We start from the raw sequence: 17,661 nt of genomic DNA on the forward strand, positions 1-17,661 counted from the left end.
CTGATTCTTTAGTGTCCCTTTTAATGTAGTCGAATCTTGCAATGCAGGAACACATTGGTGTGGTTTTATGCAGAAAACTTGAGCGCCCCGACAAACTTCAACAAATATCTTGACATAAACGACGAACTTTCATTTCCCAATGTGCCTATATTTACATTAACACAGAGAAAATATTTATGCTTTGAACAAAAACCAGCTGAGGGGCGATCCGCAGTTTTGTGGACGGAACTTATTCTTGGGCCGTAACCGACTAGAGACAACTGAACAACATTTTTGACACATCTCTAATTCCTATATATATGTATATATGCCACAAAAAAAGCGCACAGCTAGGGTCTCTTATGCATTCGCCTACGATGACTCGAAGGCGAACACCATCATCATCGTCGTCATCATTGGATCTTGGGCGGGCACGTGTCATCGCGTTTTCAAGGCCAGCGTATGATAAGGCATTTAATGTAGGTCACCACCTTCAAAAACGCATTTTTTTTAAAGAATGGTTTTTTTTTATTCGACATTTTCAAGCTCCTTGTCTATGCAAGAATATTTAGCAAAAATAATTATGTAGTCATTTTGAGCCGTTCGAAAGTTATGATCATTTTTCCAACCCATCTTATTACGTAATGCTTAGTTGTCTAAGTACACTCTAAAGCTATTGTGGGGGCATGATGTTCACGATTTATTTGAAAATTTCCACTACACGGCTTCGGCACTCTGTTGTTGCACGCGTTTTCGCTCGGCTATCAGTGCTTTTTCGTACACTACTTTGAGCTCTTGGACTTAGTTCTGGCCTTTCATGGAATAAGTTATTGTACTCCATGAAATATGGCAAAGTATAGGACGAAAAAGAAACATCAACGCAAGTTATGGAATCAATATACCAAGCGTGGAGCTGCTGTACGTGGCGCACGTGATGAGTCAGCTGGAGACTCAAAACGAGATAGAAAAAATATATGTGCTTCAGCTCGCTCAAAAGGAGAATGCGCCGCTTCAGAAGAGGTCCCCAGCTATGAACCTAGAGAATTTCATATTTAATGTTTCTTTTATTACATGGACATTCAATTCAAATCTTTAAAAACCATTTTCTCAAAACATCATTTTTTGCATCCTACACATACGCAAACAGTGCTGACTTTCCTTCTGATAAACATTTTCACATACAATTTTGCGTACTATTTTTTTATAGGTTGAGCTGCGCGCATTCAAGCAGAATTATTGAAAACGAGCAGTAACTTTTTGTACTGCGGCCAATTTTGTGCAAAACAAAGCTGTCAATATAAACTTTTTCAGTCTTTTTAAGATAACGCGCCTTAGCTTAGAGATGGGTTGATCGTGGAGGTGAGATGCACAGGATAGTGTCCTCACTACGTACCTGCTCAGTTGCGTTTCAATCGCACCAACCATTTTGTAGTTATGACTGTTGGCGCAACATGCATATTTTGGCACATTTTGATTTTTATAACTTTAGTTTTTTTTACATTTTTGCAGTTTCATCATTCTAAAGTTTAAATTTACATCAGCCCTACAAGCCAAAATCACAATTATAACTTTTGGACTGCAACTGTAAAATTTTTTCTCCAAGGTGTCCACTCCGTGAAGGTGGGTGACCAGTGGAACTGACGGGCGCACTCCCGTCTCTGCTCTCGTCGGTGTTCTTCATAAGCGCGCTGCTAACGGGCGTTCTCACAATACGCGGTCGAGCCATACTTGCCACGCACGACTGCGCCAACGCAGAGCCTAGATACGACTGACGTGGCGAAACACGTACGAAATGCATGCAGCTCCTCTGAAGCTTCGTGCTCCTCGCGTGATGTTGCACTGCATTCAGGATCGGCCCACCTTTGATCGATCGACTATGTTGGTAATTGATGACACCATCATGAGACGTCACGATGACCATAGGCGTGCGCAGGGGGGCGCCCCCCCCCTAATTACCTAAAACGGGGGGGGGGGGTGCCCCATACATTGACCTAAGAGGGAGGGGGGCGCTGCGATGACCCTTCGACCCCCCCCCCCCCTTGAAGGGGAACCCTGCGCACGCCTACGCCGATGACGTCACAAATTTTGGTCCGTGACGTCATCACTCGTAGGAGGTCACGTGGTTTTTTTTTTTTTTTTTTACGTCGACGGACGCCGCAAAATCAAGGAAGCGTTCCGCCCTGTGCTCCTTCGTTTTGCGTTCGCGCTGTTCAAATTTCTAGTTACGTACCAGCCACGTGAGGATCCGGCATGCACGTGGCCGTGCAGCGCGTTCCAGTGCCGACGTTTTCCACGCCCGGACACGCGACACCATCAAAACCTGTGCGTGAAGAAAGCGCTAACTCCAGGGAGCAGCCGCGACGGAGGCAATCGGAAGCATGACCCTAGCGGCCACAACTTGAAGGCGACGATATTGATGGAAGACACCGCGTTCGTCCCGCGGCACCGCCGCCTCCTACATCTAAAAACAGTGATATAAAATGGCAGTTTGAATGGCGTCGTGCTATTTTCGGGCCACAGGCGCGCGAAGGTATACATGGCCTTTGCGGTGGCTAGGTGGTCAAGTCGGTAGAGCCTCCGACTCCAATGCGGGAGGTATTGGGTTCGATTTACTTATTTTTCGAGGTGACCTTGCATTTTCGCTCTTGAGAACGCGCGAGCCAAACCTTAAGCGCAGTATACGCGGCCTGGAATTTAAAATTCTCAAAGTCAGCTAGAAATCGTTCCCTCTTCTCTCGACAAATGATGCCCTAAACCCCAAGTCCACGGCCATGGGCCGACTTGAGCATCGCGAGCTGCGTAGTTACAGCGGCCGCCGCGGAATAGCGCCACGTGCCCGCACGCGCTCGCGATCACACTGAAAGTAAGCCGCGCGTTTGAAGAAAACATGAAAAAGTGCTCAAGGTCATGACGCGCGCTGACGAACGGGCGCATCTTCTTGCGTCCTCCATACGGTGATCATCACATTCGTGTAGGAAGAATACTTTCTTGTTTAGCCCGTTTATGCTCCTAGCTGTGCTATGTAAAATGGCTAACACTAGGAGAGTACTTAGGTACGAAAGATGCTTCAGCAGAACTCCACACTTGAGCACTGGACCAAACAAGCTCGACGACACAGGAGACTGCATAAATGGCACCGCATGCCCCATAAACTTGGTGCTGCATCCACGAGGTGTTATACACGCACCATAGTCTGCAGTGACACCGCGATCCCTTTCAAGTGCCAGTAACAATAAAACGCATATTTTGCACGTGCCAACCATACAGACGGGAAAGACCGAAGCTGATTTCTTCGAAAGCACGAATTTATGAAGAAACATTATCTGATAGCTTTGTGTTAGGACCCTGGCCTGACGCCAACAGAAGTCATATACTAGACTAGACGGATGACCTTGAGGTTGCTCCAACGTGATGGCCTTGTGTATACGCACATCATCGTTCCGTTTCTTCCCCAGTGCAGTAGCAGGCTATAGAAATCAGTAGCTCAGACGACCTCTCCGCCGCTCAATAAATTTTTCGTTGCGATAGCAGTTTCAAGCACTGACGTGGCTCCATGGTAGAACTACAGCTTGCCACGCAGAAGGCCTGCGTTCGATTCCCACTCGGACTGAATATTTCTTATTAATTTGCATCTATCTCGAAGTTTCGCTCACGGACAACACCGATTTTTTGTTCACAACCAACGCCGCCGATACCGGAATTTCTGCGGAAACGAGCTCTTTAGCGCTGTCGCGTTATTATTCTTCTAGTTGCAACTTTTGCTTTAGTGTCTGCAGTAGTGACACCACTCAGGTGCAAATCTTATTAACTTCCAAAATTTCAGTCAAAATCCGGTAAGTGGATGGCCTTCCCAAACCAAGTGCTTGCGATATTATTCGAACAGTCATTCAGCAGTCACTGAGCAGTGGTGTAGCCAGGTAGGGTGGGGTGGGGGTGGGGGCACACTGGGCCCGTGCCCCCCCCCCCCCGGGATATATATATATTTTTTTGCCATGGCATACACAGCACAAAATGACATTCGACCACATCTGCCTGCCCTGCCCCCACTTCAGATCATGGAAGTGCCCCCCCCCCCCCCCGAAAAAAATTTCTGCCTATGCCCCTGTCACTTAGCACAAGACAAATCTTTCCATCTTTGCATGATGAGGAGTGCCCTGATCTTTTAACACCCATGGGGTGTTGACGACCAAAAACAGTACCTGCCTGAACAGTTCTTTTAATTATATGGCATCCTTTTCATAGGCCATTCACAATATTTTACTAATTTCTGCATCATTTCTGCTAAAGTTGGCAAGCACTTCGATAGTGATCCTTTAGTGTCTGTACGTCAGCCTCCCTTTTGACAAAGTTCAACATGTGTTGCAAGAAATGCACACCTATAAAATTTTTGCCTTGAAAAATGCAATCTAGCTCGTCCTCTGTCAATAAGAGTGGAAAGAGCAAAAGAGAGTGGTGCTGCCATTCTCTCTCACCCCCTTTCGCTCACATAAGCTTTTGGGACAGACCTCATATACATGATCTGTGTTATCAGGCAATAAACTAGTTCCATACTTGTGTTTCCTTCACTTCTCCATGTCTTCTGTGCTGTATCCTTAATTAATGCAAGAGTGTGGGCTGTGGGCTGCCAATCCAGTTACACCTCTGAGTGCCAAATGCAGAGGATCACTGGGTCACCATCGTCATCATAGTAGTACGCTACAAGCCAACGCTTATGTTAAAAAAATGTGTTTCCCCTTCTGCACAGTTGACACAACAAATGTGGACAGAAAGTATACCAAATCTGTCTATGCCAGAAGCACATGGCTGTAACAGCCTCTCTGCCACTTTTTATTTTTCACAACAATAAAAACGCAGTGTCGAAAAGCATTGAGCTTGCACAAACATGCAACAATTTTTTTTTAAAAGAAGAGGTACAAGTGGGTTCGCTCTGCTGCTATTATTGCTTGAATGGCCTAACACCTGTTTAGGAACACCTGCAAGCAAGGGATTTCAGAGATTGAAGAAAGGAATGCAGTCGACAAAAGAGGTGCACTTCAAGTTGTCAAAGGATAAAAAAGAATAAATACAATAAAAACGAAAGCCAAGCCTATGCACCAACTAGAGTTGACAAATTCTTCTCTTAAGCAAGCTGCTAGTCAATGACTCATAACTACAGCTGCTGTGGCTAATATCCAGGTGGTTAAACAGTATTTCTTAAATTCCTATCAAGCATGCTACTGGTAAATATGATATGGAACATATCTCCCCTAAACATTGTTTGCCTGTACCTGCAGTAAGACATCTATATCCTAGCTAGTGATGGGCAACAGCTAACATATTAGTTAAACAACTAGTTTAAACTACTTTTCAAGTCGCTGCATGTGTCCATAACTATGAAACAAAAAGGAACCTTAATGAGCACTTTAAATGGTACTTTTGGCAGCATGGCATGCTCTCAACGATTATAGCATATGCTAAGGTTTTAAGCATTGTTCAAGATGCCTCAATTTTTTACTGCATGTATATGTTGCTTTAGTATTCACTGGGTGCACTGAATACAAACACGCACGTGCGTACTTAAAAGGTGGAGAACAAGGTGAACCACAGGAACTGATTTCAGAAAAGAGGCCTAAAAACACGATTAAATTGTAGAAGCACCTAGTTTAAAATTTAGGATGGTAAAATAAGTGAAAAACAGAATAAAAATATAAAAAGCGATTTTGGCATGTGGCAGCAGATATGCAGACATGTAGAAAAAAAGAAAGTTGTTGCCATATAAAAGAATAACAAATGAAGGAGGTGGTTAACAATGCCATAATTATTTTGCATTGAACACCATGCTTTTATCTGAATTTCCAGTTGAAATATCTTCCACAAGGTTTGTAAGCTGGTGACTATATGAATTGAAAATTTAAAAAAAAAAAGGAATATGCTGCTAATAATATCTGGGGTTTAACGTCCCAAAACCACGATATGATTATGAGAGACGCCGTAGTGGAGGGCTCCGGAAATTTCGACCACCTGGGGTTCTTTAACGTGCACCTAAATCTAAGTACACGGGCCTCAGACATTTTCGCCTCCATCGAAAATGCAGCCGCCGCGGCCGGGATTCGATCCCGCGACCTTCGGGTCAGCAGTCGAGCGCCATAACCACTAGACCACCGTGGCGGGGCAAGGAATATGCTGCACTCTATTGAATGAGGCACCTCTCTATTTTGGGAAACTGATGATTGGCAAGTGATGCTACAAATTTGTTCTATAAATCTTTGAAGATGCGATGACAACAAGCCGCGGCAAGTGGCAATGTTCTGTGTCTCATCTTATATGCATGCAAAGTGAAGATAATTAGAAAACTATGCAATCTGCAAAGAGTGCCACTTGATATATCCAATGGCAGTAAGACTGCTTAACAATTGTCGTTTTTTAAAGTAAAAAAATGAAGATTCCTACAGTGCTACCATAGTATGGATACCCGCGCAGCAACTAGCATAGCCATAACATACAATGCAAGATACCCTGTACAGAAGAAATTTCATTTCACCTTTTCTTCTCACCCTCATCTAAATGGGATTAAGTTCACGTGAATTCACAATACCCTTCTATGAAAACTAAGCAGGACTTTAGAACGAACGATATGTATGATCACCTGCTTTGCTTGAAGTTTTAGCCTAAATTCTCTCAACACTAAAACGTGCTTGTCATTCAAGCTTCATCATGATCCCAGAGTTAATGTGTTTTCAAAGGTCATGCTTGCTTTTCCAAGCTCAAATGTGCGTTGACTTCAATGCTCATGCTCTCACCAGGTAATTCGATGTCACAATACAAGTTCCATAGTGCCTCAGCTCACAAATGCACAATTTCAGCTTTGTTGGTAACAAAATTTTATGAACATTGTAATCACTCTAAAGCTATTCTGCATCCTTGTGGCCCTTGATAATAAAAACTAAAGGCTATTTAAAACTGAAAGAGGCTTCATGACCCTTGGATATTTTACATCTGCTGCCACAAATGAATGCATGTCGTAGCATACAGAGTTTTCTATGACATTTCTGGGGAAACAAGAAATTATATCGACCTATCATCTATAAATCAGGTATGAAGTTTTTGTCAGCATGTGGAATTTTGCACCAATTTAGTATTGTAGTGCACAGACCAGTGTTCAGGAATTGCCCATACAAACGAGGCTATTGAAATGCCCAGTAAGTGGTGGTTAGCATATCTTGACTAGACTGCTTGAAAAGTAGTAAACTAGTTGTTGAAACTACTAAACAGGGCAGCACAGAAGGGTAACTACGTACAAATAGTTGATGCCCATCACTGCCTAGCTATACTTTGGCCCAAAGAGTCAAGCAATCAAATCTAACATTAACATCCAAAGTGCAATAACCCACTCAAACATTTTCACATGCCACAAGTGGGCAGAGGTATCATCTATTTAAACCATGAACAATTTTGCTACAGTAACATATCCAGCATTTCAGCAGGTACACCTCATAAATGTATGCCAATTTACCAGTATGACAATTCATGTGGATAAAATATTATAAGACCTAACTGTCTATTACTCTCTCATCACAGAAATAAAAAAGTACGCTGACCTAAATAAGCCCTTTAAAATTGTAAAGTAGGGCTAATCTTAACGATCACTTGGCGAATGGCTCAGTCTGGAAAATGGTGGTCTCCAGAAAAATATCTTTAAGGCCTGCTCCAGCCTATAAATGTACACACAAAACAAGCAAGCTGGAATCCTGTCCAACATTCACTAAGCAATAAGACCCCCATAAGCCAAAATCTTGTTACACAAAACCATGCCATGCTCAATATTTACACAGGGCAATAAACTCCACTACAGTTCTTAACTGCTGGCTGCTGACATTAATATTCGAAAAGATGTCGCAGTCTACACTTTCTTCTTCCTTGGTTCACAATCCCCTTCTTTTTCCGAGAATCTATAGCTTTTCAGTGATCAAGGCATTTCTGAATCATTGCTGCACTGAGCAGTAAAGCATACAAGCAAGGTGCACCACACATTGCTAGATCACATCCAAAAATACTTCCACATTCACAACTAAGAGATCAAAACACTAGTTCACTGTAAATCCTAAAAAGCACCAGAAAACAATTACTTTCAGCTTGTAGTGAAACTGGGCACAACGAATTTATGCCTTAAAGGGACCGACAACCATCGAGAACATGCCACAAGACGTTGCTAGAAATGAAAACACCGTGATTTATCTTGAAAGAATCAAATGTCCTACTCACAATTTAAGAAGGAATTAAACTTTTAAACAGTTATAGTTTCAAGACTTGTACAGTAAACCGGGCTAGTTGGTATTCATTCATTATGTAACAGCACGAAAAGAACAGGAAAACTTTCGAAGGCACACTGAGCCTGTGTCCTGCAGGCACACTGTGCCTGCAGTGTGCCACAGTGCCTGCAGCGCCGTGTCCTGTCGTATGTGTGCTTTCGAAAGTTTTCCTGTTCTTTTCGCGCTGTTACGTAATGAATGCAGGACTTGTACATGACCGAAGCAGCTGGACAGAAAAGCACATAAGAAATAATTAAACATTTTCGAAAGCATGAACTGTACGAATGTCGGCTTCGTAAATAAAAATATTACTTTAAAGCTTGGGCCATGCTCGTTGTTTGCTTGCCACCAATGCCAGTGCACAATCACTGTTATGCTTACCCATCCCTATTTCCAGGATGTTTCGAGTGTATGACCTCATGAACACGACTGTGACTGCAGAATCAGAAATTTTCATTAAAAAAAATGTTCGCCATTGTTTTGTGATCCCACTGTAGGATCAGGCACTGTGACCAACGGCCTTTCTATTGCACCATAAAAAACGGGTATCATAAGAATCAGTTGTCAGTTCCTTTAAGCAACATTACACACAAAGGGCCACTTAAAAGAACCAGTGTACCAGCAAACGTAAGAACTAATCATATTAAATGTGAAACACAAATAAATTCAGCCAGAAAGGCACCTAAATTGTGCAAGAATACATAATCCCTGTCATGCTAATCTCCATACCTGCAAGCCGCACTCGTGCACCTTACCATGATTTTACTAGGACAGCTAACGGGGAATGCAAATTATTTTACTTAGATTGATATCTTAATAAGGGAATAAAATTCTCACTACTCCTAAACAAGAAGCCACAAGGACCAGCCTTTGATTCACACTTAGGCCATTCAGAAAATGCAATAAGTGCAGCTACCAAAATATGTCTTGAGCTTGCACAAGCATCTTAAAAAGACAAAAAAAAAAAAAAAAACAACTGCATGGATGCCCAAGAGCACACAAGGCTAGACTTTGATTCAGAGGGATATGCAGTGCAACAACTTCCATCATCACAGTGGCACAGCTACAAGTGTGGAAGATGTAAACTCTTTTAGTGTATACAGAACCAGCCTCTGTTCATTGCAAGCATGCAACTCTTGCAAACAAAAACCACAGGCCTTCACTGTTACTTGCTCTCATTAACAGTACAAAAGCCCCTACACATGCCTGTTTGACAAGTTTAGGTATATCACTCAACAAGCAGAGGTGTAGCCTTTCGCAGGGACCATGGACGCAATTTCTTTTCACACATTTTCCCCTTATCAGCATTGAAAACTGTAACAGTTGCCAACAAGTAAATACTATGCAAGGGTCTGTTAGAATCAAATTCACCCCGAAGAGAGAGAAAAAAAAGAAGCAAGCAAAACATGATTAAGCATCAGTAAAGCTCTTCAAATAGCTCAAGCAAGGCTTTACTCACCACTCGACAATAGCCTTGGTCAACGCACACCAAAATTGTCTACAGCATGTCCTGATAGTCGTCAGAGTGCATCACGATTATTTCTGATTGTCACAAATGTACAAACAAAACACAACACAAAGACAGTGCAACAATGGTATCATATGCACTTTTTTTTCTCATTACAAGACTGCTAAATGCAGCACCTAATAAACGAAAGTAACTCGAGCAGTTCTGGGCATGAACAAACCAACTGCAAGTAGGACTTTTGTTCGCTAAGTTAGTTACTATCATAGCAGCCCCAAATCTTTGCCAACAGCACACCTTACAACAATATAAACATTTAGGTAACACCTAGAAATGACAAAATTATCCACATCACTACCAAATTTTGGAAAAAGTACGGTTTATATCAAATGTGATGCTCATAAAAAAAGACACACCTTAAGAAACACTGTCTAAAACAATAAGTACATTTTTCTGCAGATAGCTTGCCTGTTTTTGTCGAATAGCCCTTACAAATAATTCTTTAAAAAAAAGTGCTTCAGCAGACCTGAATGTAACACAAGAACTGCCCAATAGACAGACAGCCATGCACAGAAACATGATTGGATGCACTTACACAAAAATACCCTTTGTGTCTCCAACCTGTAACAGCAATTTCTGTTTTTAAACAAACAACATATAGTAAGACATAAAATTCCAGCTTGAAACTTTTTATAGCACATCAAGTTAACACTATATATTATTACTGATGTTCTCTTATTACTGTAATTATTACTGACTCAACTGCACAAATGCACTCATGAATCACAAGTGCTCCACATACATAAAAGATTGTAGCACACTTTCCACAAGCGGACTGTGCGAATAAGATTTTGTTTGTTTGGCTCTCTCTCACCATGAGGCACTATCTCTGTTGCCACTCGCTTCCATTTTTTTTTTAATGCTTCGGCTTTTGTGCGGCTTTATTCTTTGGAGGCAACACTCGCAGTTGCCGCCTCAACACTTCAACAAATCACAGTGTTTGCAATGTGTGTCTCATAGCTCAATGGCACACCCACATTCCTTGGACTAAGAAGCACTACAAAGCCACAAGGCATGGCCTTTTAACCATAAACACAATTCACTTCAAATTCAAAATTAATGCATAACCTCAACTGACACACCTGCCTGCAGGATTCAGCTGAAGGTTACAAGCATAACACAATTAAGCCAACTGGCAAAGCAAAAAGAAAAAGAGGGACAGCAAAGCCCAGCCCTATTAAATCTGTCTCTAAAACTGCTGCAGACACAACTTTTAAAGGGGCCCCGAAACACCTTTTACAGATGCTACTGTTTTTTTGTCATTGAGGCTATTTGTCTCCCCTTGTCATTGGCACGCCAGATACGAAGTGGGACCAAGGCACACCCGCTGTTAGCCCTTTGAGGGTCGAATTTTTTTAAAAAAAGGTTTCCCAGATGGTCAAATTACTTTATTGCGGATTTTGAATGTACCAAATGTATAAAGTCATGAAAGAATTGTAAAAAAAATCAGGAACAGTATTTTGATGTCAGCATCACTCAGAGCTGCAATATGCTCAATAGCATTTCAGAGCGTGATATCCTTGAAACACGGGTCTACGCACAGCGCCTTATCGCAGCATGCACACATAAAATGCATGTCCATTCTCCTCTTCGAGCGACGAGTTGTGTTAATACACACGACATCTTTTCTGTGTGCGGCTGCCTTAAGCAGAGTAAACACAGTAAACAAGGACAGCGACAATACCTCGTGAGCGTTGGTGATAAACAAGCTAATAGCAGCGCCAATAAAGACGGAAATCAACTTGCGCCGCCCCTGCAAGGGAGTGCCGACAAAGATAAAAATCAAGTTTCGCGCGCCTCCATTGCGATCACATGGCGAAACCGAAATCACGAAAGGGCGTTGCCACAGAGCATGCGACACGCTGAAGCTGGAAATCAGTTCTGTTTTATCTCCGCAAGAAGGTAGCACAATCATTTCAAATGCTTGTAGGACAGGCAGCACCTCCCAGTGAGCATGCATCATCATTACGGCGTGAAATTGCAAACGGACAGTCAAAAACGTACCCGTATGGCAAAGACCTTGCGGAGCAGAAAACCGCCACCGTGCATGTATGGCAAAAGCCCTCAAAGGGTTAAGCAGCCATGCATAAACATGCAAGAGAACGTTGGTGCCCACTTGAAGCTACCAAGGAAACCCACACGGGCTAAACATAACAAAAGCTTCATATCTGAACAAAAATTCATCCTGCTTCGGTTAACCAGCACCACACCCTTTCAGTGGGTAGCCACTTTTTCAACCGAGTTAATTGGGAGGCTAGTATATGGCAAGGCGAGGGGGTAGTTAATTTGATATCTAGAAGCAGAGGAACACTGAATAACTGAATCCATTCTGCAGAAATCTTCAAGATGAAAGAAGAGTCATTTAAGAGAAAGTTGCCATTATCTGAAAGTAGCATGCAGCTGCCAAAGAGAGACACTTAAAAGTTCCTCCAAAATAATGCTCTGAACCCATTAATTTTAACCTTTTATCAATGTGCTTCGAAACATAATCGACATTTACAAATAAGAAAGTCAAACGTTGGCACCTTTATCAAATGCACTGCAACACAATGTCGATGAAAGAGTGAAAAATGGACTGATATCTGGGAAAAGGCAAGCAAAGGTGTTCCAGGGCTCCTTCAGTGACCACAGGAAAAAAAAAAGGTGAACTTCATTCTAGCTAGGTTATTTTCTTATGTATAAGAGTGGCTGCCTCTCGTTTTTATACAGAGCGAAAGACTACTGTTGTACAGACACTGAACTGTGCCTGCCTACTCATATATGGAAGCATCACGTGTATCGGGATGGTACATGGCTAGGTAAGAATGTGGGCCAGTCAGTGCACCTGGTCAAAACTGTCCCACATGTTAAGGCAAACTCGAGGGTTTCAACAGCAACCCAAACCTGTTAAAGCAGTTTTCACGCACCAGCACTGCAGAATGTAGTCCTTGGCATCTTATGACATGGCAGCAAGTAAATGATAAAATCCTTGTAGCAAATAATACAAACACATTGTATCAATGTGTTGTACAAACTGGCCACTTCAACAGTATCTATACACAGGGGTGTGAAAATATCAAAACTGCACTTTTCTCAAACACTGCTAACAGAAAGCTGAGATCCAACAGAGCATTGAAAATAATGCACAAGTTCAAGTCGTAAAATAGAAAGAAGTTAACGTTGCTAAAATGAACTTAACTATTTGTTTGATGACTGATTGATGGGGTTCATACCCAAAAGCAATGCCTTGCTTGTGAGAAATCCTGTAGTGAAGTGCTTTGGATTGATTTTGACCATTTTGTGGCAATGTGTAGTACTAAAACCTAAGTACTTGGCCATTATACCAATCTCCCATAATGTAGCCACTATGGCCAGGCTATGAAACCCAGTAACTGTGCAACAGTATATACACACACCATGAATACACACTACAGGATCAATGATTGAATATCCATTCATTCAAAACGTTCATGGCCCCATAACCTCCTATACATCTATTTATTATGCAGCATAAGCGTACAGCCCACACGTCCTCTCTTATTTCACCAACCATAGCATCTACAAGCAGTGAACAATACTAATATTACTCCCAGATGTTGCCTTAAGGTGCTGGGAATTTTAACAGATATGCATGTAACAACTTGACAAACACAGTGACTTACCCCTGCTTGTTTTCAGCTAGTTGGTTTCTCGGTATTGTTGGTTCCATAATACAAATCGATCACATTGAATATTTACAATTTTAAGATGTTCCACTTGACAACATGTCCCACAGTGCTTGTTTTTGTGTCTGTGTTTATTGTTATTCAAAAAGCCTGTCCAACAATGATAATTTATTAGTACTTGGAAGCTTGAAAAAAGTTGCTGTTCTAATAAAAATTAAATCACCAATTCTAAAACCAGGCACTTCAAATTAATGAGCATGCTTAATGGTACCCAGGTCAAAAGAGTACAATGTGTGAATCATGTTCTTCCATGTTTTTCAAGAGAGCAGACTCCTTGTTAACATGAAAGCATGAGAGAACAATAGAAAAAACAATAATTTGATATTTCCACACCCCTGGTGAAGGTACAAGGTTAATGTCACCAAGTAGAGCAATCTGAAGCAGCATATTCTTTCAAAATTCAAAGTATGTAAAACTCACAAGCATCACACAACTAGAATGCCCCAGCAATTATCACCTGCCAGCAGGAGTACTGCTAGCATGAAAGTCCATGGGTAGGAGCAGAGTTAACACTAATTAAAATGCACCAAATACACATGATATGTGCGCCGAACAGATAAGCATCAATCAATCAATAAACAACAAGGACTTGAGTATACCACGCTTCGATGTGTGCACTGTACTGGAGGTAGTCACCTAGCGAAACTACAAAATGCCGCTTATACAGTTAGTGACACAAAGAATTCAGGCGCACACCCTCAGAGTGGAAAAAGAACAAGCAGTGCAAGTTAATGGTGAAAATAATGCAAAATTCGGATTGTGCACTTGCACAGCAACAAATAAGAAAACAAAACAAAAAAAGAAGGATCCACAAATACTTCTACCACCACTCTGGCACTGTGCGTGAGTGAGCCCTGCTGTGTTAAAGAGAATCCCAAAGCTTTTCGGGAAATGAGATGCTGCTGAAGCCAGGGTTTGTGCGAGTCTCCCAGTATTTGTGAGTGTAAGTCCAATGCTCCTTGCCATCTTTCGTTGTCTCTTTTCTGAAATGGTAATAAAAGATTACTGCCATGACTTCTTTTTTTCTTTTTTAGTACACAAGCTTTGGCAATATTTGCTGTAGGTCTATTTGAGGCCAGAGACAATCCGGTATTGCAGAAAACAACAAGGCCACTGCATTAGCTGCAATGCCTCTCTTAGCAGTATATCTAAAAATATTTAGAGTTTCAAGAGAAGCACAGTGAAATGTAGGCAACCAGCGAAAGCCTTTTGCTTAGGGATGGGCGAATATTTGACCGCTTCGAACATTCAAACGCATATTTCAATATTCGAATTCGCGCCGACACAAATTTGAATTATTCGAAATTAACGAATAGTATATGTGACTGCACGTGACCCACCTAAAAAGGTAATTTCACTGCAGCATGGGGCTGCTATGTTGAGAAACCGCCTATCCAGGGGAATCCGCACTGCCGCGAAGCCACATATGAAGGATAAATGTAAGTTTAAAAGCATTTTATGTGGCCTTATATGCACTAAGTATGGCAAATTTTAAAATAAAGTATTTTAAAGCTTATAACTTGTACCCTATTACTATTCAAATCCTGCCACTATTTGTACCAAAAAAGTGACATTCGCGCACACCTAGTTCCAATTCTTAAAAAATACCGCACAAGTTAGTTGGGTCATGACAAAAATGCTCATTTTTTTAATAATATGTTATATATAAATACTATTCAAACTATTCAATTTGAAATTATTCGACAAAATTACTATTCGTTCCGAATTCGCTTCGAGCTTTAAATTTACTACTCGCCCATCCCCACTTTTGCTTGTATTCAGTAATGTGCTGGCATAATCAAAAGTAAAATAAACTGTCCCAAAGCTTTTGTTATTTGTGATATAGTACGTATTGTAAACCAGGTCTTTGCTCACACATTAACAAAGAAGCCTTTGGGCTGTGGGGGCCTGTCTATGCTCTTTAGCGACATTTGTACTGATGTATCACCAGCAAAACTTACAGGTGATGGTAACTGAAAGAAGTTATTTGCCTCTTGAACACCATAACATATACACTTGTGTAATGGCTGCACCCATACAAATGCCATGCCCAAAACTTTGTAACGAATATCCCCTAAAAAATATGTTTAAAAATTATCCGTGTATAGACTGCACCCTCAATATTTCAGAAGGTTGGCAGTGCCATCTGTTGTGTGAGTGTTAATTGCGAAGCTTTTTTATTTCTTCAGTTTTGATATTTGGCAAAACAATGAGCCAGCAAGTAGCAAAAGCATAGCCTCTGAGATTCCACGGCCATTATTGAGATGCTGCAATCGCTGGTCTCCAGGGCGTCACTATTTATTACTGCAAGCAGGCATAGTTCGGCAAACTCACTCATGAGTCGACTCACTCAAGACTCACTCAGACTCAGATCGAGCCGTGAGTCTGAGTGAGTCCGGCTGAGCAATAGATTGGTGAGTTTGAGTCCGAGAGAGTCCGGTTGAGGAAAATTTTAGTGAGTCTGAGTCCGAGTAAGTCCGGTTGAGGAAAATTTTGGCGAGTCTGAGTCCAAGTGAGCCCTAAGCGGAAAATATATTTATTGAGTGAATGTGAGTGAGCTCCACCTTTTATTGCCGACCAATGGCCCTATGTACTCCCCTATCGGCATTACCAACAGCCTTATATCGGCTTACGTTTATACTCAAATCTATTCACACATGTCTCAACTCACCAGCGTTCATGCTCCACCCCAAGGGTGCCATGAACTCCCCCTGCAAACTCTTTCATGGGACGTTCTTGATAGAAATATCTCTTGTGAGTTGCATTATTTCATAAAAACGTCTTTACTGGATTGCAACCACTGATAACTCGTATTTGAAGGTACGAGGTCAAAAGGCTTATTGTAGAGCACCGATTATGTGAGCTATTGGCGCTAAAGAGCATTTACACCATGATAGGAAATGCTAATTTTACACCAGCAGACTCATGAGTTGACTCACTCATGCTCAGTTCAAGCCGTGAGTCTGAGTGCGGCTGAGGAATATGTTGGTGAGTTTGAGTCCGAGTGAGTCCGGTTGAGAAAAAGTATAGTGAGCCTGAGTTCAAGTGAGTCCGGTTGAGTAAAGTGCGGTGAATCTGAGTCCGAGTGAGCTCTCAGAGCAAAATGTATTTCTTGAGTGAGTCTGAGTGAGTTCCAATATATTTGCTGACCTATGCAAGCAGGTGACATGCAACGGGAATAGCGAAGAATAGCCAGTGCCAGTGCCACCAACACCCCATTCATGCCTTTTGTTCTTTCCCGTCAAATTAGTACATGCAATCTCGGAATTGGTGTATAAAGTGTTCAGTGAAGCTTATCGACTTTCTCTGTTTGTAAGTTTGCCACTATCATCACTTCTGGATGGGGAAATATGTGGGCTACACTGCCCACTTTAAAATGAAACTGATATTGACTTCTCCAAAGAAATGGAAAAAGAGTGGCTAGTGGGAAGTTCACGATTGATGAAAAATATGTACCACGATGGTGCACCCAAGAATACACACTTAGGAAAGCAATTTTACAGAGGTGCCCTTCACAATGCAAGCACTACATGTTTCCAGCGATAGAAGACTGACTTCTCCAGTACCTGACGGAGAAGTGGAACAATGGCTGTGCAGTTTCAACAGGCATGCTGCACATTAAGGTACTGTAGTTTACAAAAGCAAGTACCACCGAAAATATTTATATATAAAAAAAAGTTGTGTCTCTTGCTCTGTACAATTTTCCCTTTGCACGGAGCACCCCAACAACGCTACCTCAAAGCGGGTGTTGGACCAATGGCGAGGCGTGCTGTAGCAACATGGCAGACTTGGCTAATCGGGAGCCTCAAAATGACCTTCAAGCCTTTGCTTTTTTTGTGCGCTTGTTTCTCATAGGAGGAGCTAGCTGAAGTGGAGAATTTGAAGAAAGAAAAATACCCATTACAAGGACCTGAAGATGGCGGCGCCCGATTGCACCATTGCAGAGCTACTGTTTTTTTTTTGACAAACGCATTTTTTTTTTGCGATTTTGCAACAATTTTCATCACCTTGGTGGACGCAACATATTATTTAGAGCACTTCTACGTGGTTTTCAGGGCAGCTATTTTGGAATCGGAGAGAAAAAGGCCGCGCAAAGAAACTGAAAATGTGATTTTCAGAAAATACATGTTTTAGCCAATTCTTCTCAGGGTCATGATGCAAGGTC

The 17,661-nt window shown here is 41.8% G+C and overlaps 1 protein-coding gene and 1 long non-coding RNA gene across 7 annotated transcripts in view; both read right to left on the bottom strand.

Annotated features, from left to right (window-relative positions):
- Positions 1-4,760: 4,760 nt before the first annotated feature.
- The window catches only part of LOC119378957 (oxysterol-binding protein-related protein 6), a 125,248-nt gene continuing 112,347 nt past the window's right edge, over positions 4,761-17,661 (bottom strand). For 5 of the 6 annotated variants that reach the window (XM_037648070.2, XM_037648069.2, XM_049411830.1 and 2 more), the window contains exon 22: positions 4,761-14,479. In XM_037648070.2, the coding sequence (XP_037503998.1) occupies positions 14,359-14,479 (121 nt within the window). In that variant the 3' untranslated portion in view covers positions 4,761-14,358. The remainder of the gene's footprint in view (positions 14,480-17,661) is intronic. The other variant, XR_005181083.2, reaches the window with a different exon arrangement.
- The window catches only part of LOC125756859 (uncharacterized), a 75,846-nt gene continuing 62,945 nt past the window's right edge, over positions 4,761-17,661 (bottom strand). Inside the window, exon 2 of the long non-coding RNA XR_007414813.1 lies at positions 4,761-6,006. This is a non-coding gene — a long non-coding RNA (uncharacterized LOC125756859). The remainder of the gene's footprint in view (positions 6,007-17,661) is intronic.

The sequence above is a fragment of the Rhipicephalus sanguineus genome, chromosome 1 (assembly GCF_013339695.2).
Source record: "Rhipicephalus sanguineus isolate Rsan-2018 chromosome 1, BIME_Rsan_1.4, whole genome shotgun sequence".
Classification (NCBI taxonomy): Eukaryota; Metazoa; Arthropoda; class Arachnida; order Ixodida; family Ixodidae; genus Rhipicephalus; species Rhipicephalus sanguineus.